This window comes from Tachypleus tridentatus, chromosome 4 (genome assembly GCF_004210375.1).
Source record: "Tachypleus tridentatus isolate NWPU-2018 chromosome 4, ASM421037v1, whole genome shotgun sequence".
In the NCBI taxonomy this organism is placed as follows: Eukaryota; Metazoa; Arthropoda; class Merostomata; order Xiphosura; family Limulidae; genus Tachypleus; species Tachypleus tridentatus.
In genome coordinates, this window is record NC_134828.1 from 82,841,324 (window position 1) to 82,867,344 (window position 26,021).

At 33.0% G+C, this 26,021-nt stretch overlaps 1 protein-coding gene across 1 annotated transcript in view; it reads left to right on the forward strand.

Annotated features, from left to right (window-relative positions):
• The first annotated feature begins 3,336 nt into the window (after window positions 1-3,336).
• Window positions 3,337-26,021, forward strand: part of LOC143249573 (solute carrier family 4 member 11-like) — a 208,653-nt gene continuing 185,968 nt past the window's right edge. The window contains 1 exon segment of the mRNA XM_076499674.1: window positions 3,337-3,601. Coding sequence (XP_076355789.1) covers window positions 3,472-3,601 — 130 coding nt within the window. The 5' untranslated portion in view covers window positions 3,337-3,471.

Consider the following 26,021-nt stretch of genomic DNA (forward strand, 5'->3'; position numbering starts at 1 on the left):
CACAGCATAATATTCATAAAGGTAACATTTTGTTACTAATAGTTGTAATGATCGAATGTGCTTACGCCTGCGTACAAAAATATCTTTATAAAAAATGGACAGTTTTTTTAAACATACAAAGTCTCGTGGTTTACAAAATATTTCTTCTCGATATCACTACTATTGTGCTAAAATTTGTTTTCTGTTCCAGTTAATATAAAATTATTAACAGTACAAGAACTATGAAAAAGTTGTAGTTTCTGATAAGCGATAATAAATTTTTAAATTATTCGGTAGTACTTCTCATGGAACATGCTGCATGAACCTCTTAAATAGGAATAACGAAGCCACAGGGGATATGATTACAAGGTAAAAAAAGAAAGACAGGTGAAATGTGCAGTGTTGAGGATATTATATTAAAACGATTTTGAATATGCAACCACTGTTGATATAAAGTCTTAGTGAACGCTTGAATATCAAAGTATTTTGACTTATTTTGGTGCTTGCAAAAGTGTGATGCCACCAAAAACTGATAGCTTTTAGAAGTAGTATGTATCAACCTTTCCAATACAAAATATTCATACGCTTAGATTATGAAAATGTGTTTAGTTCAGTGACTTAGAATTTCCAAGATAAGAATACCCTTTTTACCTATTGTTATTGGAAAACAAAGCAATATGGATTAAACTGAACAGAAAGACTTGATACAAGTATTATAGAAGGTGAGAGACCTAACAGTCAGTGGCAAAAGCTGTCCACGGGCTCCAGGCAACAATATACAATATAATCACGAAGGATATTTGTCTGTAAACGCGCCACACATTACTTGTACTCAAGCCGAAATGCCAGTTCAACCCGCTACATATCTTAATCGGCTGAAGAATGAAACCGGTGTTCATGTATCTCAGAACGGCTGGTATGGGTATTAACGCTTTTACTAATAAGGCAGAGAACAACATTTCGACCTTCCTAGGTCATCTTCAGGGTATTCATGCTATTACATACGAGGGTATATAGGTGATGTTGCTGAACGCAGCAAATATGAATATCTGTGCGAATAGACTGTTGAAACGGGTGCTGGGCAACAGTCGTATTTACAAAATAGATGCATTATGGAAGGCCTACAGAGAGAAAGGATGTGCTTTGAACATTACAACTTTACTTTACTTTTGCAATGAATTGTATACTGCAGAGCTATTGTCAAGATATAATGTTTTCAGATTAAGTATGACTGAACATTGCAAGATGAGTGTGGAATATCTTAAAATAAATAAAAGAAGACCATTTGTTATGGTTTAAATAGTGTGCTGTTATCAAAGGTTTTTAAAAACAACATAGTTTTAAATCTTACATCAGGTAAAGTAAGCGCCTATTGAGGGCACTTTTCTAAATGTGAGCTGAGTAGACCATAGCATATTCTTCTTTTCTTTAGCTCATGACTTCTTAAAATAGCACTTTGAACTGTTAACAAACTGCTGTATGACGTCAAATATTTGATGATTGCTAGGCAACAATTGACGAAGATAATTTAGCTTGTGGTGTCAAGTATTTAACAAGATAGCTTTTCTTTAATTTGGTACTAACCTGTCGAGAAACAAAAGTCTGAAAATATTTGGAATCATATACCACAATAATAAATTATATTTTGAGGTTAAAAAAGTAAAAAATATTGGAGACATTTGGTTTATTCCGCACCGCAGTGTAAAGGTTCCCAACCATTTTGCAACCGAAGATCAACCAGTTCCGATCCTAAATATTTTACAGACTACCTCGTACAGTATTAATTTTTAAAAGTAGTTTTATATCACATTGTCAAATACACGTTAATAGCTGTACTTCAAAACAAATTGGTAAAACGTGGAAAAGAGGTTGGGAATCACTACTTTACATAACTTTTTCACACTACTATTAATATCTCTTCTTTAACATACAGTGAAAATACAAAGTTTATCACAGTATAAGTTCAGAATTAATCATCTAACTTTTCCGCTTTTGTTCTGTGACATTCGTTTATTCTTATACCGTAAATTAACAATAAATAAATATTCGATATATTTTTGCATCAAATGAAGAAACATACACCTTCAAGCTTTCCATAAGTGAAATGATTTTTCTGAATATTTTACATACTCATGACAAATTCAAAGGAACGATTTAAAACATCCTATCTGTTAAAAAAACAACCTTTTTATTGTTATTCAATGAGGTAAGCTATGAAAGATGTTTAGAATGTCTTAGGTTTATAAGAAACTAAAAAACATGGACATTTGCTGACTGCATTTCTGAAAACCTTCTTTAGATGTTACACATGACAATGTCGGCAGGTCTAGTATTTTTTGTTAAATATGTACAAATGGTCAAAACTAATAAGTAATATACACAAACATTTAAGGGTGAAATTGTTCTAAGCTGTTTGTATGAATACTAGAAAACTCTACCTATATATATATATATATATATATATTTATAAAACTGTGTCTGGTGGTAATTATTCGAAAATGTCATTTTTGTTACGAAAGTGTGTGAGATAGTTAATACACGAGTAAAACTAAGAAACGAACTTGATATGATAGTTAAAATAATCAAATGACAGTCGACTCACAACACCAGCAAGGTAGTGTTGCGTTAATCTAAGGATTAGAAACTATACAATCGTTGAACCCGGCCCGGCATGACCAAGTGGTTAAGGTACTCGAGTCGTAATCTGAGGGTCTCGTGTTCGAATCCCCGTCACACCACACATGCTGGCCCTTTCAACCGTAGGAGCGTTAAAGTGTGCGGTCAATCCCACTATTTATTGGTAAAAGAGTAGCCCAAAAGTTGGCGGTGAGGGTTGATAACTAGCTGCCTTCGAGGCAAACAAAATTAAAATCGTTGGACCCGCTGAATGTAAATTTTAGTTTATGTTTCGGTCACAGCTATACGTTAAGAAATGATAAATTTATTATATTTAATAATTTTTACATTATTGATCATTACGGTGTTTTTGTTTTATTGAATAAAGTTTAATAACACATTCCAGTTTACATGTTAATGTAAATAAGGTTAACATGAATTAACAGAACAGCTCAATTACAAAGTGTGCATCAGTGTGCTGTTATCTTTTTTGGAATGAGGATTTTTATGGTTGATTTGAGATATTAGGCTTCACGAGTACCGAATATACGACCATTCCAAACAGTATCGATCAGTCTACCCTTTTTCTCTTTAGCAGCAACCGTAACGCTGACTGACTTTTCCTGGCCGACTACTTCTTCGAAGAGTTGCCCAGCAAAAAGGAATGGTCCGTTCGCCGGGTCATTGTGGATTCCTAGTACTTCGTAGATCCAAAGCTAGAGTACAACTTCTCTTGTCGCTTGCATCCACTAATGTACGCGTGTGCGCGTGTGCGATGACATGCGTGGCGGCGTGATCTTGCCGTTCGACGTCTGTTCATTCAGCGTCTATGTTGCCGCGTCCTCGGTAGCTCTACATCTTTGAACCATCGCCATCATGAGTGTCCGAAGGGTTCGGGGGTCTTTTCGGGGTTCACTACGGCGATATGGAAGTGTGGAGGCCAATAAAAAACCTCATAAGCATTTTCAGTGGATTTTCAGAAATGGAGAATGGCGGATTGGCTATGGTAAGTAAAGTTTTCACATATATATATATATTTTATAGAAAAGAGTCGTTCTTCAAGAGAAAAAGGTTTTATGAAAAACAACTATTTGGTATAAACAAGATAGGGGAAACGAGATATAAGTTCATTTTCTTTGACGTGGTATAACTTGCGCTTTTCACAATAACGGTCTGAAATGAGTTTGCAATGTGGAATTTTGTCCGAATGTTTTATTGTTATTATCAGCAGAAGATGACACAAACTCTGACAAGATGAAAGAAACTCAAACAAGCAATTGTACGTTTCATCATTCTTTTTTGTTGAGCCATTACGTCATTGTCGCGTGTGCTTATGGCCGCACTGAAATGAAATGTTTCCTGCATACTACCGCGCAAACACCTATGGTTGAGAATATTGAAGCCAGAAATACGCTGGGAACAAGGATATGGTAAAAGGTTTTGTACATCTTATATGGCTTCTAATGTGCGTTAATAACAAAATATTAACTAAGCCAATGACGACATGTTACATTGGACTTGAACATTAAAAAATGTAAATTAAGAAAGCAGTTTCAAAGCTGTATTAGAATTTTCGCCGGCTATTAAGTACGAGAAAATGTAAAATTAATTTGAAATCCGTTTTCGTTTTTTTTTGTAGGCCTCTCTTTAGCATTCATTTTGTTAAACATGTACATTTTAATTAAAATATGCATTATCTCACTGGTTCAAATTAGCAGAACTACAAACCCCAACAGGCCCAGCATGCCCAAGTGGTTAAGGTACTCGACTCATAATCTGAGCCTTCGAATCCCCATCACACCAAACATGCTCGCCCTTTCAGCCGTGAGAGCGTTATAATGTGACGATCAATCCCATTATTTGTTGGTAAAAGAGTAGCCCAAGAGTTGGCGGTGGGTGGTGATGACCAGCTGCTTTCCCTCTAGTCTTACATTGCTAAATTAGGGACGGCTAGCACATATAACCCTCGTGTAGCTTTGCGCAAAACTGAAAAAAAAACAACAACACTCCTCAACAGTGATTCAATATAAACATGGTTCCATTTTATTTATAATAACCCCATATTAAAAGTTTGAATATCGACTCAGTATCATTGAGGCTTAAACTTATCTCCAAATGTTTATGAGATCTCCATACTACAGACTTGAACGTTGATTCAGCATCACTGCGACTCAGTTTTATTTCGGATGACATTCTCATAGTACAAACTTGAACATTGATTCAGTACCGCTATAACTTCTTTTATTTCTAAATATGTTTACGTTTTCGCACTAAAGATCTAAACTTTGACTCCGTATCAGTGTGACTCAATGTTATCTCTTGACATTTATGATCACCACATACTATAGACCTGAACTTTAAACCAGTATCAACATGCCACCACTTTATTTCTAAATGTTTATGGAATCTCTATACTAGAGGCTTGAATATTAACCCAAATCAAGTTGAGTTAATTTTATCTCTTAATGTTTATAGCATTCTCACGCTATAATTCTGAAGATTGATTTAGTATAAATATGACTCAATATTATCTCTAAATATGTTTTATATCACCATACTAGTAACGTGAACATTAACCTAGTGTCAACATGATTTAAGTTATTACCTTACCATGTGATATCCCCATACTATAGACTTGATCACTGACGGAGGTTCAATATGACTTTATTAATAACAATCTTGAAATATATATGATACCTCCATAAAGATCTGGACGTTGACTGGGCTTCAACGTGACTCCATTTCACTTGTAAATACCTATGATATACACATATTATAAAACAAAAGATTAATTCAGTATTGAGATAATGCTATTTCGTCTCGAAATGTTTACGACATCATTACACTACATTTCTGAACATTAAGTCAATATCAACATGGCGCAACTCCAGATCTAAATGTGTATGACATCCTTATACTACGAACGTGAATATTGACTCAGTAAATGACTTAGTTTCACCTTTAAATATTTATGATACCTACATCCTACCAACCTGAATTGATCCAGTATCAATATGGCTTTATTTTATCTCTAAATATATATGATATCACCATACTACAAATCTGGACATTGATTTAGTATCAGTCTGAGTTTATTTCATCTTTACATGTTTATTACATACGCATACTACAGTTTAAAAACATTGATTCAGGGTATGACTTAGTTTCATCTTTAAATATGTATGATATCTACATACTACCAATCTGAATATTTATTTAGTATAAGCACGAATACAATCCATCTCTAAATATGTATAATATCCCTATACTACAAACGTGGACATTGACCCAGTATACGACTTAGTTATATCTTTAAATATTTATGATACCTACATCCTACCAACCTGATCATTGACCCAGATAAAATAGCTTTATTTTATCTTTAAATATGTATGATATCCCCATACTACAAACCTGGACATTGATTTAGTATCAGTCTGAGTTTATTTCATCTTTACATGTTTATTACATACGCATACTACAGTTTATAAACATTGATTCAGTGCATGACTTAGTTTTATCTCCAAATATGTATGACATCCACATACTACAAACCTGGACATTGATTCAGTATCAGTCTGAGCCCGTTTCCTCTTTACATATTTATTACATCTACATGATACAGATGTGAACATTAATTCAGTATTAACATTATTTCATTTTATTTCTAAACACCTATGACATTCTCATACTACAAATCTGAAAATTGACTCAGTATCAATGTAGCTCAACTTTTCTTTAAGGATTTATGATATATAAATAGTACGAATAGGAGAACTGAAGTCCAGATATTAAAGCTGTACTGAGACAACCAAACAGAAAAAAAATCTAAAGTTTTAAGTTATTTTTCGACATTCGAACACCCTTATGCTCTTTTAAGCAATAAGCGAGGGGTGTATTTAGGTTACAAGACGAGACAGCGCCAGAAAGTTCTTGTCCGTTCTAAATAAACTAGAAGACATCTCTGGAGTGGAACAGCTTCGAAATTTGTATATACTGCGAGTCGTTCGAGTTGACGTAACTGGGGCATCGTTGTAGCTTTGATGTATTAAAATATTTATTGATGTTTTCATCGTTTTCCATGCAAACATCTATCTACCTATATGTCTGTCTATCTTTCTATTTGAAATGACCATTAGCTTTCATCTTGAACTATATTTATCCTTTTCGTAGTTCTTCAAACTTTTTTTTTGTGTGAATTTCTTGCTTTTGTATTTCTCAATTATTAAACAATTCTAAACACAATACAAGATAATAAAGTCATACTGAAAATAAACCAATGTTATGGTATCATCGTACTATTACAAGAGAATGTTTTGTGTGTAAGATGATGCAAGATATTGAAATTTATAAATCTTTGTGCCCCCCAGTGGCTCAGCGCTATGTCTGCGGCCTTCCAACGCTAAAAACCGGGTTTCGATACCCGTGGTGGGCAGAGCACAGATAGCCCATTGTGTAGCTTTGTGCTTAATTCAAAACAACAACAACAATAAATCTTTCTGTTTTCATTAGGCCTAATTTCAAAAATTCTGTGCATTAGTTCTGAAACGTTTTGCTACTCTTTCTACATTAAAAAACAAACAAACTGTTCTAGTATCGTTTAGTATAATTCAATTAGATATTTTTCTATAACCTAATACATGTGATATAGTTTTATTTATTCCTTAAAACATTTTTTTTCAAGATAGAAGGACGTCATTGTTCTTTATATGAAAGGCGTGGCATTTTCTCTCAACATCACAAGGTTATTTTCTTTGCGAAAGAAATCAAAGTGAAACTTTTATTTTGTTTACCAAATACTGTTCACCTCACTTGCTGAATGTTTTACAGATAAGAAATAAACAAACTAGAGAACAGGAGCTGGCTTTACAAAATATCGTGAAGAAATGTAAAGGTTTTTGTATCTTATTTTCGTAACTGTGTATTGAATGTTAATTTTATGTTTTTTTATTTTGTCTTTATAATACTATATGTTCGAGATTAGTTTTATGTTTTTGTATTGTTTTGATAATTTTATGTATTGCAGCTTAATTCTATGTATTTGTATTTTGTTTTTGCAATGTTTTTTGTTGGGACATATTTTTATCTTTTGACGTTTTGTTTTCGTAATGTTATGCAATGGAGCTTAGTTATGTCTTTTTATATTGTTTTTATAATTTTGTGTATTGTAGCTTAGTTATATGTTTTAATATCGTCTTGATGTTATTTGTTGCAGCTTAGTTTGTTTCTATATTGTTTTTATGGTGTTGTGCGATGGAGATAACTTAGTTCTATGTGTGAAAGATAAATCAAATCTGAGTTTGAGTTGTTAGTCAGTTGATTTATTTGGTCTTCAAGAATTGTATCTGCTTTTTGTTATTTAAAATTTCCACCTGTTACTCTATATATGGGTTATTTTAAAACACTTGACATCTTTTAGGATTCTATGTTTTAGAATTTCATATGGTTGTAGAAACGCTTTGATAATGAAATCATATTTGGAGGGACCATAATAAAGGGATTTATTTCTCTTCTTGGTGTTTTTATATTTAAATGGTTGTGGGCTTAATATTTAAGTTCAACAAGTTTCTTAAGGACCTTTTTTAGTTAATTGTTTATTTGTTTTTTGAATTTCGCGCAAAGCTACTCAAATGCTATCTGCGTTAACTGTCCCTAATTTTGCAGTGTAGGACTATTTTAACTATCCTAGAATATCATCTTCCGTCGTTATAGGTTAATATACTACTTTTTTTTAGAACTTCCATGGTTCATATCTAGGTGAGATAGTTAATGCATAACGTATTTAGATCCATTTGTCACTGAAAGTGTTTGAGGACAACTCGATTCATACTGATATGAAGAAACCTATCTCCAAGATACACCCTTCTATTTCTATCACTTACATGTCTTATCATATAGAAAACTTAAGTGATAAAGTTTTCCTTCATATTCGTTTTGGCTACGTTCTTGTTACCACTTGTTGTCAACATCAGTCGAATCTCCTATTTCATCTGTATAGACAGTTTTCCATGCTTGGAGGAGATGTCGGCTGAATAATAGTAGTTGTATATCAATTAGCATGTAAAACGATGTTGTTCTTTTTTTTGTTTTTGGAAAGTGTTTTTAAACAACGGCTTGCATTGTATGGTAGAAACGACTGATATGAGCATTAAAAACAGAAAGCAAATAACAACGTTTCGATCGACGTAAGGAAGTCGAAACATTGTTATTTGTTTTGTGTTTTTAAATAAAAGTTCTGAATACAAATATCTTTCGTCTCTACTATATGTTTATTTCAAATGGATTTCTTGTCGTTATCATTGGTTTAGTTTGTTTTGAATTTGGCGCAAAGATACTCAAGGGGTATCTGCGCTAGCCCTTCTCTAATTAAGCTGTATAAGACTAGAGGGAAGGCAGCTAGTCATCACCACCCACCGCCAACTCTTTGGCTACTCTTTTACCAACGAATAGTGGGATTGACCGTCACATTATAACACCCCTAAGGGCTGAAAGGACGAGCATGTTTGGTGTGAAGGGGTTAATGATCGAGCAACACAATTCTAATTATATCTAATTAATAAGTTGCGTAATTATATCTGTTGCTATAGTTTAGAACTGATTATTGGACAACTTATTAACGTATTAACTATTTATTTTGAGTTTCTTTGCTGATACTGGTGGCTCAGCTTAGGGTTCGATGATCGCGGTGGGCATACTACACATAGCTCACTGTAGCATGGCGCTTAAAAACAAATATACTAATAACTGACTCTTTCTCATTTTTGAAGGCTTAACATATAAAGTATTCTGTTGAAATGCTTCTGAGTATCGTTCTAGAATTCCAAGAATATTATGGTTTAAGTTGGCAATATTCTACCTTTCAGGAAAATTGTGAAACAAGTGAGTAGACAGGTGGCGAAACGTCTATAACATATTTAGAAAATATAATGGACCAGCATTCATTTTATAGAATATCTTATAACTTTTTGAAGTTTATAAAGTGAAATAAATTTAAAAAAAAAAATCTGATTTACTGAAGCTGCAAAAACCTATTTTTATGTATTGCTCTTTTTTTTACGTGAAAAGTTTTCCTAGTTAAAGCATGACTCGATGGTTAATATGGTTCATGTTAGCAGGGGTTTCTCTCGAGTTGTTTACTATAGAAGGAAGGAAAAAAATCTTGTACAAAGCTTTCGATTTTCTGGTTATTTCACACATTATAGAACTCTCCAATCATAGTAGAGTAAAACATATGATTTGATGATAATAATAATATAAACAATGCACTTAGAAAATCATCCAGGCGTTCTGATCTATTAGGAGCTTTCTTAAGTGTACCTCACACCAAGAGACTTTTACTTCCTTTCAACGTTCAGGAGTTCACCTAACACGTTCGATTTCTCTCGCATCATTAAGGGATTTATTACTTCTGTCAACTAGAAAACTGAAAATAATGATTTATATTATTTTTCTTGTATTGAAACGCATTATTAAAAATGAAACTTAGACAAACACGTTTTTTTTTTTTGATCTCTATGGATGAAGTTTTCAAAGTTGAACAATGACGTCGGTTTAGGAATGAAAGGATTTTAACGGCCTTCATTGTTGAAGAATTAACGTTTTAGGTTTTAGCTCAATAGATAACTAAAATCTCAGCAGAAGCCCATGAAAATTGCAGCCCTAAAGGGTTTGTTCTATTTAGAATACATGGTTGTAAAAAATAAATATTTTGTGCTTTCACAAGTCTCTGTATTTGAGCTCGCAGCTAAACATATGGTTGAACATTTAACTTAGGTTTAGAGATATGCAGGTTAGTGTTTTAAAACTGAACATCTAATGCATTTTGGTAACTTGTTTAGAATCCACCAGCAGGATCATCCAGAAATGCTTGGCGTCACTATTCGAATATTCATGAAACCCAATGAATATTTTCTGCATGCCAGCCGGCAATGATGTAACACCACAAGTTCAATATTAGTACACGTTATCAATTTTTATTACGGCCGTATATCAATGCAACCATATTTACTTATAAACATGATCGTTTTTAACTGTTGTCGCATACAAACATTTAGCACTGTTTAATACTATATATATAAACATGATACATAGCTATATGTAAAACAAAACCGTTCTTATATATTTTCATATATGAATATGATCTATTTTCAATATTGTTATCTATAAATACGATATCACTTTTCACATTTGTCATATATCAACATAGTTACTTGGCTGCTATTGCTGTATATAAGAACAATCACATTTACTACCGCCGTGTGTAAACTTGATAATTATGTTTACAAATATGAAACCTCTGCGTATTGTCTCTAAACACTTTTCACTATTTTCATATACAAATATTATTGTACACATAACTATAATTACGTTTCGCTATTGTAGGACATGAACGTGATCACTTTTCACTATTCTCATAATGCCTCCCGCTAGTCCAGCGGTGTGTCTCCGGATTTACAACGCTAAAATCATGGGTTCGATTCCCCTCGGTGGGCTCAGCAGATAGTCTGATGTAGCTTTGATCTAAGAAAACACACAAACACTATTGTCATAAATAAACTTAATCGCTATTACCATGTATGAGGGTCACGAGTTCGAATCCTCGTCATACCAAACATGCTCGCCCTTTCAGCTGTGGGGGTGTTATAATGCGACGGTCAATCCTACTGCTAAATTAGGGATGGCTAGTGCAGATAGCCTATGTGTAGCTTTGCGCGAAATTCAAAACACCCCAATTGTTACTTTTGCTATATATAAATGTAATAATCATTTTTTTGGCAGTATAGGTTCAAAAACAAGGCATTGCATACCTATAATTATTCTATAATCAAGTTGTATTAATTTTGTTGCTCTACAAGGCTGGATTATAGAACATAATAGAATTTTTATCGGCTGTTCAAATATAATTATTTATTTAAATACTTATCTAAATTAATTCGTGAAGATAAATAATGGAGCATTTTCTTAAGTAAATAATTAGCCTTACGTGAAAACGTTTCCTTTTATATGACGCAGTTAATATTTCTGATTTACTCTTATCCCATTGTAACTTTTATTTTGGACATCAGACATTCGTCACATAAAGTTGTTTGTTACATTTGAATCTTACATTTTCTAAGATTTTCACTGTTTTAAATTCCCTTGTGGTAAAAATAATTAGCAAGAAGTCCAAGCTTCACCAAAGAAGATCGCCCTTTCAGCCGTGGGGGCGTTATTATGTGACGGTCAATCCAACTATTCGTTGGTAAAAGAGTAGCCCAAGAGTTGGCAGTGGGTAGTGATTACTAGCTGCCTTCCCTCTAGTCTTACACTGCTAAATTAGGGACGGCTAGCGCAGATGGCCCTCAAGTAGCTTTACGCGAAATTAAAAACAAACAAACAAAAAAAAACAAAAACAAGTCCAAGCTTACCGATAAGATATGACGATATAGTTTTCAGTGACGGTACGTTCTGTCGGAAATATCGTCATTGAATTTCTGTCTTGAACATCTGGTTTGGTCAGGACGATGGAAATAGATGAGTTGTACCATTTTCAGCAAGCAAGTCGCTATTTATGTTTGAGATAAGATTGTGTAACATTTTCAAATAACAGTTGCTTCCATGTCAGATTTTACAGTTTCAAACTAACCGTTTTTCATTTATGAAGCAGGTTGTGTACATTATGTCTACAGACTCGACGACTACAACAATCATATGGCTGCTACAGTTTGCCTTGTACATCCGTTTTTTTTTTCCGGAAATTCAATTGACCCTGCTGTTTTTACTCCATGGTTTAAACATTTTATCGTGCGCATCAGTAAGAAGAAGAAAAAACATACTCAAAACTATGATTGTTGGTTTTAGAAACCCATAACGAGTCTCGAGCTTGTGTTGCTTTTTCACGGCGAAACGAGTCATAAGAAAACGTGGATAACTATTTTTTACCGAAGCTTTCCGGATGAACAAAAAACATGCCATTACAAAAATTACTGTAGGCTGTAAAACAAAACTTACTTAGTTCAAATATATCCATGTTTGTTTATTTTAGATCAAAACCACGTTGCGCTATTAGGGAACTTAACGTAGGATTTTAGCTTTGTAAGTCTGTAGAATTACCGCTGTCCCATCAAGGGAATGAAAATATATACTTTTGTTTGCATTTATTATAGTATCTAGTACGCTTATTATTACTCCAATATTCAGACCGAGTTTAATCTTTCTGAAGGTGGCTCAGTGACAGGTCTCTAGGCTTATGATGCGAAAAATCGGATTTTGATACCACAGTGAGCACAACACCAATAGCCCTTAGTATAGCCTTGAATTTAATAAAAACAAAGATCTTTCTGGGACTTATTTCTGGTAGTCGACAATAATCATATATCAGTTTTAATTAAAGGTTTCGCATTCTCATTAAACAGCAACAGGGCCTGGCATGGTCAGGTGGTTAAGGCACTCGACTCGTATTCTGAGGGTCACGAGTTTGAATCTTCGTCACACCAAACATGCTCGCCCTTTCAGCTGTGAGTCGTTGTAATGTTACGGTCAATCCTGCTATTTTTTGGTAAAAGAGTAACCCAAGAACTAGTGGTGGGTGGTGATGACTAGCTGCCTTCCCTCTTGTGTTACACTGCAAAATTAGGGATGGCTAGCACAGATAGCCTTCGTGTAGCTTTGGCGAAATTCAAATCAAAACTAAACAACAACAACAACAAAACGACAGTTTTTTAGGTAAAACATAAACTTATCAGGTAATGGTTTTGTTTATAAGCCTTAATCAATTCATAATATCACATAAGGTATAACTCTCGACTTTCAGGAGACATATGTAACAAGAAGGCCATCCTGAATATTCTATAACGGTAGTTGATTCTTACCATATTCCCTGTGGATTAATTCAAACTTTCGGGAAAGTTAAGGTTCGATACTTTGATTTTGATTAACTTTTGATCAAATAAAGCTACCTTCACATATCAGAGCCAAACACCAACACAATGTATAATGAATATAACGTACACCGAATCATCATGTGTGGTTACTCAGCTTTGGTGATATTTCTGGCCGTAATCCCAATATTTCGCAATCTTTGGTCACCTTAGGATATTTATGTTAGTCATAAGTTCATGTATTAAGTTAATAATATTGTATGATCCTCACATATATATATATATATATATATATATATCGTAATATGTATAAAATAAATTATAGATATTAAACTATTTAATAAATTTAATAATAAAACTAGCATTAAAGAAAGAATAGAGTAAGACGTAAACAACAACAAAAAAAGCATACTTAAAAACTAAATGTTTGCTTCATGCACAACAACCTATTTCTTGGCACATTAAAAACAAAGTAAGAGAAATGACATTTCCATTGTTTCCGGCGTTAGAATTCTTTGTTTTAAAATTAACGAAACGTCCGGAGATTTTTTTTTATAAACCTGTTTCATGGGACAGGAACTATATGCCACGTAAAATACTTAAACTGTTCAAATACAAAGAGAAAGGCTTGAGCGTTAAGTTGAATTGTCATATGATCTTACTCTATGAGAAAAATATTCTTAAGTTACGATTAAACAATTTTAGGACTTTTGTAACATTACAAGACTTGCGAGTGAAAAATTAACTGACAGATACTTTATAGAAAATGTCCTGTATAATGTCTTCTTTACAAAAATGAATTTATGTTTGATAAAATAAAATTGGTTATCAAGAGACTGAATTTTGTTTCTTTTTACATATTATTTATATGTTTAATGAGAAAAACCTTGAGAAGGTGTGCTCTGTTTCGGTTTTTATCCTCTGTGAGAAGGTGTGCTCTGTTTCGGTTTTTATCCTCTGTGAGAAGGTGTGCTCTGTTTCGGTTTTTATCCTCTGTGAGAAGGTGTGCTCTGTTTCGGTTTTTATCCTCTGTGAGAAGGTGTGCTCTGTTTCGATTTTTATCCTCTGTGAGAAGGTGTGCTCTGTTTCGGTTTTTATCCTCTGTGAGAAGGTGTGCTCTGTTTCGGTTTTTATCCTCTGTGAGAAGGTGTGCTCTGTTTCGGTTTTTATCCTCTGTGAGAAGGTGTGCTCTGTTTCGGTTTTTATCCTCTGTGAGAAGGTGTGCTCTGTTTCGGTTTTTATCCTCTGTGAGAAGGTGTGCTCTGTTTCGGTTTTTATCCTCTGATTACGATGATCGGCGGCGTCCGAAACGTATTTAATATAAAATGATGACGCGAAAAACATAAATTATAATAATGAATGCGAAGCGAAATAAATATATCAAAGACGCAATAGATACTTTAAAGTGGCATTTTAACTCCGATAAGTCTTTTCCATTGATGAAAGCTTTAATTCGGTGACTGCGTATTATGAACTAGTCAGTTACTATCAAACTTCAATGTTAGATAGATAAAGTTCTATTTTAACGACGTTACATCATCAGGGTACTAAGAGAGCCATTTGTAGTTATCAAACGCTATTTTAAAGTTTAATGTACTAGTTTAATAGTGTAACGAAAACCTAGTTTTGCAGTATGAAACTCTTAAAGTTTTATTGTTTATCAGGGTAAAATTCTCAAGTCCACTGTTCAATATTTGGTCACAGAGCTGTTTAAACAATGTGGTAACATCAGTTGTTTTATGGTGTGACATCAGTAGGTTCTAATTTAATAGTATACCACAACCAAAGTGCTGGTTGAATAGCGTAGTTATATCAAAGTGTTTCTTATCTGATCAGTGTCGCCACAATAATAGTTAAACCATTTATTGTTGTCATAGGATAACGCCTCAATTATTTCTTGACGTATCGTATATTCGTGTATGTGAAATAGACCGATCACTTGAATTCTATAAATGCAGAGATGTAGTCGTATTGTTGTTGTCTATGAGACAACCGGTGAAAGCAAGGAATTTCCCGATTTTCAAATGTACCTCGTCATGAAATGTAGTGTATTTGAATGTATGTTCGAAGACAGCTGACATCAGAGACAATGAATACAGCAATCAAAAGGAAATATGTGTGTCACTAGGAAAGACCGTGGCTTTCAATCGCTGGAGACTGATTGAAGGAAATGACAAAGGAATATGTCAGATCATGAAACAGTCATCATTTGTCACCATCTGACTATATCGTAGTGTGGTGTACAAACTTCGCCATAAAATTATCAATGGTCACCAAAAACCGCTTTGGCCAGAAGCAAGCTCGCAACACAAATTTTGTGTATTAAACAACTGGGAAACTCTGAGGTAATCTGATGAACTGTATTTATCTCTTTTCTGTACTGGTGGAGAAAGTTACACTTGACCGTGTTTGACTTGTTACCACAGTGTAAACTGTTGGATATAATGTGATGGAGTGAAATAATAACTGTGATAGTGCTTAAGTTCTTTGATGTTTTTATTAAAAAGGTGAATAACATTCAACATATACTCGAACGTTTTTGCTTATTGTGCCCACCCCTCAATGCTGCGTTTCCATACTACTGAAGGTCCCCTAATAAAGTGGCTAGTCAGTGTATTACCAATCAAATGATTTATGAGGAAAAACAAACAAACTACATAATGATGTTTGAATTTTAATGGAGTTACTTTGCTAGTTTTTGCTGAGGATTATATTTCGTAGACGATTGTTTTTTAATCTACGCTTACTTAAAACGTGAAGAAAACTTTTTATTATGATTAAACATCTATGCTTTTGTTTAGATTTTTTCTTTATTTCGTTTAGACATGAATTAAAAACAAAGATATCGTTCTTCAATTTTTGATGTAAAGATCATGTGATTCATAGCTCCAGCATAATTACAAACAGTTAGTTAACAGCGATTTTTAACTATCAAAGAGTTCTTTATTAGTTTGATGTAGCTAAATGTACTTAAGTATGAATTTTATAGAAACAAACCAAATCTTAGCTGTTAACTTTACAACCCTTACATATACTTTATCTAAATCTTATTATTGTGTGCCAGACCTGACTAACTGGATAGTATATCTAGATTTGGATCAATAAGTCTAAGGTTCCAGCCTCGATATGTCGCTAGACATCCTTAGGACATTCGGGTAATACAAGATTCGAGCCTTGTTATATTGTTAGACATTATTTTCGGTATTCGGTCAAAAGTGACCGCATAGAAGACTGCAGGTGATTCTGGCTTGTTGTTCTATTCAAGAATGGAATGGTAAATTTAGAATGACTAGGTTGTACTTTGGTCTCTTATTTGGCTCATCTGCTGCATAAGGCGATGTTCATGTTGAACATACCATTACCTTGTTCTCTTACTTTAGATGCATGTTTCGTCCTTATTCATCCACCATCACTATTTTTAAATCACCTGAAAACTCCGTTTTCGAGTTTGTTTTTCAGTATTAAGTTTAAATAAGTTAACTATTTTACTGCCAGTTTGTGTATTTTACAAAACTCGACCTATTTTTTGTTTCCGTTAATGTCGTTGGGTTAGTGTGTTTCCTATAAATATTCCCGAGCTAGATTCGAAAAATGATTTTATTAAGCTATGTCTTACAAGTGCCTAGTGTGTAGCTTAGCATATTACTGAACGTTTTCAATGAATTATTTTAAAACTTTCACTGGTATAACTTTTAACGCAACTACTTTTATTCCTTTTTGATTGGATTTTGCACAAATATACTCGAGGACTAACTAACTGCATTAGCTGTCCGTAATTGACAGACTAAAGGGAAGACAACTAGTCAACACTACTCACCGCCAACGTTTTGGTTAATCTTTAAGCAAAGAAAAGTGGGATTGACCGTCACATTAAAAACCCACATGACTGAAAGGGCGTTCTCATTTAGTGCGAAGGATTCCAACCCGCTCCAGCAGATCGCGAGCCGAGATTCTAATCACTAGGTCACATGACTATGAATTGTTCAAAATCACGAAATGTAATGTCTGACGTCATTTACGTAAATTTAAGTATGACGATGAAAATCCATAGTACTGTGAACAACATAATTAATACCATTTCCAATATTAGTAGTTTAGTGTGCAATTAACATCAGTAAGAGTTCATTCTCATTATATAGTGGTCATAGCCACTAGTACCTTGGCCAGTGCCACTAATATAATAGCTTGCTTTTATTACTATAGTTGTGATAGCTACTATTACCTTGTTTAGTGCCACTAACATAATAGTTCGCTCTTACTACTGTAGTGATGACAGCCACTAGTACTTTTGTCAGTTGCACTAATATAATTTTTACTTTCACCAATGGCCCGGGTGGGTTAAGGCGTTCGACTCGTAATCTGAGGGTCCCGGGTTCAAATTTCCGTTAAACATGCTCGCCCTTTCAGCCGTGGGGAGTTATAATGTGACGGTCAATCCCACTATTCGTTGGTAAAAGAGTAATCCAAGAGTTGACGGTGGGTGGTGATGACTAGCTGACTTCCCTATAGTCTTACACTGCTAAATTAGGGACGGCTAGCGCATATAGCCCTCGTGTTGCTTTGCGCGAAATTAAAAATCAGCAATATTTCACCAGTAATGTGATATCATTGGTAATATAATTTACACTCTACTATTACAAGTTTTTCATTAAATCGTTGCACAGCTTAAGTTATATTAATACCAATATCTTTTTAGTGTGACTTATACGATTCAATGTTACATTTACTTTACATTTGCATATGATTAAACACATTAGGAATGATAATTTTTCAGGTATTAAACAAGTATAAATAAACGCGACTTTAGAAACCAGTTTTGTCTTTTAACCAGTTTTCTTAGTCACTCCCTTACAGAATTTCAACTGAAGATGCGTAATATCGGCATCCTGGATTTAGCTTTTGCTTGCCAAAAATAATTACCCAAGAGGATTTTTGTTCATCACTAGAATTGACGAGCTAAGCTAGACCTGCACTAGAAAAGGTGACAGTTGCGGGAAGATAGCGTTTTATAAGCAAATAACGTTTCTGATAGAATTCTATTTGTCTGTCTACCTGATGAATTACGGTATTGAATGAAAGGCCTTCTGGGAAATGAAGATCAACTGAAATGATATTTTTACATATTTTTGATTTTTAATATTTACTGGCTGATTAAGAAGGTTATGATAAAAAACATATTTAGTGAATACAATGTTTTAGCACTGGAATTTAATCTGTTTATACGTCCAATAATAGTGTTGTTTAATGACACCAGTATTATTTACTAAACAATATTTAAAGGAACGTTTAGTGAAAAAAACTTCCTAATTTCATACAAAATCATTGCTTTAGACAATATAATTTCTAGTATACGAAGACAAAGTTCATTATTACGAAAAAATTGAGTTTCGGTGATGTGGCTTTGCAAAGTGACTTGTATAAAATAGTACTTTTTTAAAGCACATTTTTATTTCTGCGGCAATGTACAGATTTTACAATACATTAATTATCATAAAAAATGTACTTTACTTTTCAATTCTGTTTTTTACCGACCTTAAAAGTCATAGTATAGTTCATATTCAAAACCAAATTTGAAGATGACTTTTACTAAAAATACAAGGATTCGGCCCAAATGAGAAAAATATCGATTTTTTTTCATTCGCCTGTAGATTGTGCTTTTCCTTAGTGAATTACGTTATTGAAGAAAGCTATCATGGCAGGCACTTAAAAAACGAAAAGAAAACCCTGTCCACAGACTTTAGTGTGCCATCATACTAACGTTTGTGGATAGGATTTTCTATAAAAAAATTATCATATTTATTCTAAGCGATTGTAAAATATAACTACGTTTCTTTCAAACTTATTCTGTCGTTCATCTATCGCTATTTCTCTCTTTTTTATTTATTTTGTATTTCCTCCTAATAATCTATCTTTATCTCTTCTCTATCTTTCAAAACAAACTTCAGAATAAATATATTTTCTGACATTATTTATATTTAATATTCTAGTAAGATAAATTAACCAATGTTATGTTTTAAATGCACATAATAACAAGATAAGAATTTTAATATAGTGTAGCAGGTAAATACAAACGTTGTTATAAAATGTATTGTGTATCGAGCGAAACAAGAGTGGTTACAACGTTAATGTAGTAACTAGAGACCTGGTATGTTACAATGTTAATGTAATAACTAGAGACCTAGTAAGTTACAATGTTAATATGATTGTTAGAGGCAGAAACAATTATGCAGAATAACAAAAACTCATCGGTGTAAATAAGCCAAGGAATGGTTTCTAGGACAGCCATGTTTTCATTTTACGTTTATAGATCAATAAGATGCATATCAGTGTAAGTTTCAACAAACCAAGATGATATAATGATTTAAATCAGTCATATTATTCACTATCACCTAATAAATAAGTTAGCAGAACTCAATGTTATTTTTCTTAACATGAAAGAAAAGGTTTTTATTTTCTCTATCAGATTTGATATTGTTTGGACGGTGTCACCTTCGTCTTTTATTTCACTATTGTGGAGATGTTTTCCTCCTAGAAGTAAATTTAATAAAGATGTTTACAGTAAACGCTATTTATTAGGTGATAGTGAATAATATGACTGATTTAAATCATTATATCATCTTGGTTTGTTGAAACTTACACTGATATGCATCTTATTGATCTATAAACGTAAAATGAAAACATGGATTATATAAGTTTCATTTGTTAAAACGAAATAAATAAGCGATTTACAGAAGTGGTTGAATTATTGGAAAATACTTCTCTAACTTTTTTCTGAGTCATTAGGTTGTGAGAAATCGAAATAGTTACTTTGAAAAGTGAAAACAAAATGGGATTGCGCTACCCTTCCTAAAAAGTGGACTTGCAGATTCATGAGTTTTTCTATCGTCTGTTCTCGAAATTTCCCACCTGGCTTGTTGCCAAGTGCGAGAGTGACCTTCCAGATAACCTAGTGTCTTCAACGAGAATAGAGTGTTTCCTTGTTTGGAGTTACGTAATAACCCTTTGGTCGTAAATTATTCTCAAATTATTTCAAACATTTAATGAAAATTTTAAAGAGCTGTTTTATGAATTTTATTGCTATCGTTTCTATCTATGTCGAGCTCGTATTTTACTAGCATAATACTAGAAACACTTTGTCGAGAATACCGGCCGTGTACAAACAGTGTTTTACATGTTCAGTAACAGTTGAAGAAAACAAAATGTTTTAATCACCTCCAATTAACTGTTTGCCAATTTGTTTAATTCCGAGCTATTGTTGAAATAAAAATGTTTTTTTTTGTAGTTTTTAAGGAGGCTAGTGGATTTACGTTTTGAAATATATCTACTTTAAACAAAAAAAACTTTATATTAAAATTAAACATAATTACTTTATTTTATTTGTAATGTTGAACTGAAAATCTCTAAATTTGAAATTATATGAATCCCTTTATCTTTTTGTTTTTGTTTAATGAAGAACAAGGTCATTAAAAGAATTAAAAAAACGTTTGACACTAGAACATGTAAGCGTTTATTAAAATGTTTTATAATATATGTTAAGAATGGGCAAAAGTTACAATATTACCTGAAATGTAGCTGTGTGTTTGTGTGACTGTGCTTGAAATAAGAGTGAGATCCTCATAAAAAGTAATAAACATGGAAAAGCGTTTATAAATTTCTGTAATTAGTTTTTACTTGACTCTCCGCGGATTCGAATCCCCGTCACACCAAACATGCTCGCCCTATCAGCCGTTGGGGTGTTATAATGTGAAGGTCAATCCCACTATTCGTTGGTAAAAGAGTAGTAGCCCAAGAGTTGGCAGTGGGTGGTGATTACTAGCTGCCTTCCCTATAGTCTTACACTACTAAATTAGGGATGGCTAGTGCAGGTAACCCTTGTGTAGCTTTGTGCGAAATAAAAAAAAAATCTAGTGATAAATAATAAAAATTAAAAAGATTATGACTCGACTCGTAACCTGAGCCTGGGGGGGTTCGAATCCCCATTACACCAGACATGCTCGCCCTTTCAGCTGTGGGGGCGTTATAACGTTACGATTACTCCCGCTATTCGTTGGTAAAAGAGTAGCTCAAGAATTAACGGTGGGTGGTGATGACTAGCTGCCTTCCCTCTAGTCTCACACTGCTAAATTAGGGACGGCTAGCGCAGATTGACCTCGAATAGCTTTGCGCGAAATTCAAAACAAACTAATACCAACTTGTCCCTTTGTGCGACAAAGTTAAGTCTTCGTAATTACAACGCTAAAGTACGGGACTCAATTTTCAGCTGTGGACAAAGCAGTTAGCCCAATAAATGTATGTTCCTTAAAGATAAACAACTTTTATTTATACTACTCACTGTAATTATATTGTTCATTTCTGACAAACGTGAGTATACGAAAACTTTACTAAAATTAATTTGTCGAGTTTAAAACAGCCATTTTTTAAGAACATAAATGAAAACAACACAAAACAATTTGTTCTCTTGAAGAAGGGCTATTGCTAGTCTGAAGGAGTAGGCTTAATAAAGTTGTTTTACCATTACAATTTTGTTCATATTGTGTCTTATATGTACGTATATATGTTCCTTTGCCGAAAAACGAACCGTTGACAACAAATATATGAAACAAAATAAAACACGAAGGGTTTATATATTGCCAAAATTACTTTATCGATGAGGAACGTTTCGGGCTACCGCCCTTCTTCAAACCCTCTTTTTAATGTCTTTTTACTATTTTTCTATAGTTACAATTAGCGTAATAACATGTAAAGTATCTTATTCTTGAGTGTTTTTGAACAACAGTTTAGTAATAATAATAACAATACCTATTTTTCGTTTATTTTATTTGTTTCTTATGCACTTCTTTGTATAGTAGTTTTTACACAATAAACGAACATTGTAGTATAATTCAAGTCATTATTTACTGTTATATGAAGAACTGCTCGAGCAGATGATTCAAAATGTGTCCCAACTGACTGAAAAGCTGAAGAATTAGCCAACTAGTTATTTTTAACAGAAATCAAAATATTGCGTCAATTATTGTCGAAACTAACGAATTTGTCACATCTGGACCCGATATATCTTTAAGCAGTTTCCTCAGAAAGAAAATGAATACTTAGCCATAACAAAAGTTACCTATGTATGTAATTTAACACATGAACAGTAGTGCTACAGTCGTTGAAATTCTATCGAAGTTGCAAACAAAAGTGTTCGACTTTTTCGAAGCTTTTAAACATACCACTTAATATAATGTTACAATGTCCACAAGTAAAAGAACCCAGTTTTGATCAATATTAGAATAATCCAAGACCTGCAGCGAAAAGAAAATTCACAAAACGCATGTTTAGTGACCCACTGGAATTAAAAAATACAAACAAACAAAGTCTCAACGAAGACATGCAATACGTTCTTATACGTTAGTGATTATTACTGCTTGTTCAAACCGAGCAAGATAAATTATAAGAACTTTATCCCGGTTTGTGAAGTAACACCTTTCAGTACTTTTTCTCTCACAACAATCTATTTTGCACCCCAATGGTACAGCGTTATGACAGAATTTCCAACGCTAGAAATCAGGTTTCATTACTGGTCGTAAGCAGAGCACAGACAGACCATTGTGTAGCTTTGGGTTTAATTCCAAACAAACAAACGAGCTATTTAACCATTAATAAGATGGGAAGTCTGTAATAATATTATAACTGTGATTCACACTGGGAAAATTTTAGGTTATTTTTAGGTAATTAATTATTTTAATTAATAATAATATCTGGAATGATTGCATAAATGTAACATGACATCTTGAAATTATTTTAATTATTTTTTTTCCCTGAATAACTTTTCATGCATTAATTAAGAACTTTTAGATATAGAGAAAGAAAATCAAAACTTATTTATTATTAAATCAAAGCGTGCTCTCGAAAGTCTTCATTGAACTTTTACAATCTAGATTACACAAACAACGTCTAGTAGTTTCTAAGTGAAGCAACTAAAAAATTATTTTTGATCAAACTAACTTACGAGATTTAAAAGTAAAGAAAATAACAAAAGTTCGTGTACTTAATACGTTTTTCTGTTAAAAAGCACAAAACTACAAATTGGTCTATATCTGTCTACCCACTGCAGGGAACGAAACTTGCTCTTTAGCGTTATATATCTAGAGATTTTCTGCTGAACCACGTGTAAGGGGGAGAAGAGTTTAGAGATACAAAAGGAACTTTGTATTAATAAACGTATACAATTTCTTAAAATAATAACATGAACAATAGAAACACATATAAAAGAAGTTATTTATTTCTTATTTTAAGCATTTACAAAATTTTTAATGAATGAATGCCAATTTAAAAACTATTTGAAATTTAATATTTAAAAAATAATAAAAATTATACAATAACAGAAATACAATAAGATTACTTATATAATAAAATTTTCTATCTATCTATCATACTAAGGATGTTATTGTGTTTGAGACACAAATCATTAAAAAAATACCCTGAAAATTTAAATCTCAATACATGTACTATTATAAAACAATATAGAGTTTTAGAAATTTTAAGAAGCCTCTGCTATTGTTACATTGGTGGTTAATAATAATTTTACCAAAAGTTCATTTAAAAATATGATTGTGAGCTCTTTTTAATATAAGAAAATCAAACAGTTTCTTAATAGTGGAAGAGAAAATCTCATATGTCATTTCCAATTATATCTGATGTAATTTAAAGTTTTACACTAGTTTAACCTGAACTATAATTTATATTATAAATGCCATCCTTTCCACCTGAGTTACTTTTATAAATTTGTCCTCCAATACTTTCATGTGTCACACTAAATTATAAAGTTGCTACTGCTTTCGACTTTTATTGTTCAATAAAGTTTATAATGTTTTTCTAAGTTAAAAGTATAAAGTTTTGGGTTATAGGATTTTGATCAATAGTTAAATCCTACTTCGTCACTTGATTATTCATACAAAAACAGAAATTTTGGGTAAATCTTTTCATATAAGAAGTTTAATATTTATTGCATATATTTTAATAATCTTAAAAACGTTTTTATCTCGAACATCATTCAATCTAAAGTATTGCTTATATTACCAAATACTTATAATAATCATTAATATAATCTATTTAGAGATGACCTGGTACGATAAGGCATATTCCACAAATATACTCGCTAATTTCTGACACAGATCTTCTTTGAGGACATAAAATTGCTTCACTGAACGTACAAGCAATATTTTTGCCAAAAATAATAGTAAATATAATGGTTTAATAATTTTTACTAATGGCTTTTGCTGAAGTGTACAGCACACAAGGTGTTATATTCATTTTACAATACCAAGTCTTTTAGAGGCTTTTGTATTATGTTTTTTGTGTAAGAAATATTTATTTAATTTTTGATCTGAGAAATGTGTAATTACGCGTGAGAATTCCATTAAAAATTCCTTGGACTTTCATCTTAAACATGAATTTACGTAGCCATAAGTTATTTAACTGAGGACGTAATAAAGTTGGTTGACCTAAGTCCCTTTCCAGATTGTTTTTAGTGTGTAGCGGCAGCAAATTATAGAAAGTAAATAATTTATTTGGTTCGTTCATCTTACTGAGAAGTGCAGTAAACCAAGTTTTTTGAGTTACATAAGATGATAGTTAGATTACGTAGCTTAAAAAGAATTGATTGGGTTACAATTGCTTACGGAACTTACTTAACGAAGTACTTTAGTCTTTAAGGATCTTTTTACTTATAGAACACATTACTATTGTTCGTGTGGATCAATAAAGTGCTAGAGAAAAGCGTTTAGTAAGTACAGTTGAGGTTCACATAAGTGAGGATGAATAATACAGATATAAAAAGTGATTCACCGTTAAAATATTTCTAGCCAATACATCTTTCTTTTTTAATTCTAAGATTCATTTAACCAGAATTAGGAAAGAATGATCTAATTTGTCATAATTAATTCTATTCTCTTGGCTCTGTCTGGAGGCAGTGTGGCTCAGTGTCTTCGTGTTTTGGACTGGTAGTCGGTTAGTTGCAAATTTGAGGCTGGTACGCGTAGTTTGTTTGTTTGTTTTACAATTTCACGCAAAGCTACATGAGGGCTATCTGCGCTAGCCATCCCTAATTTAACAGGGCAAGACTAGAGGGAAAGCAGTTAGTCAGCACCATCCACCGCCAACTCTTAGGATGATATTTTACCAACGAATAGTGGGATTGACCGTAGTAATAATAACGCCCCCACAGTTGAAAGAGCGAGCATGTTTAGTATGACGGAGATTCGAACCCGCGACCATCAAGTTGCAAGTCGAGCGTTCTAACTACCTTTGCTAAATTAAGGATGCTAGCGCAGATAGCCCTCGTGTAGTTTTGCACGAAATTCAAAACAAGCAAGACGTCTTACCTTATTTGTTTCAGTCTATCCATCTGATAGCTGGGAGCTAACCTGTAATGAACTGACTTCTATAGGACTAAAGTCATAAGGTGTGAACCCTATAAGAAATTGTTTACTGATGCATATGATTTAAGAAGATCCTATCGGTTTTCTTCTTCATATCACCAGTGAAGTAAGAGGAAGCCTCTTAGAGAGGCTTGCAAATGAGCCC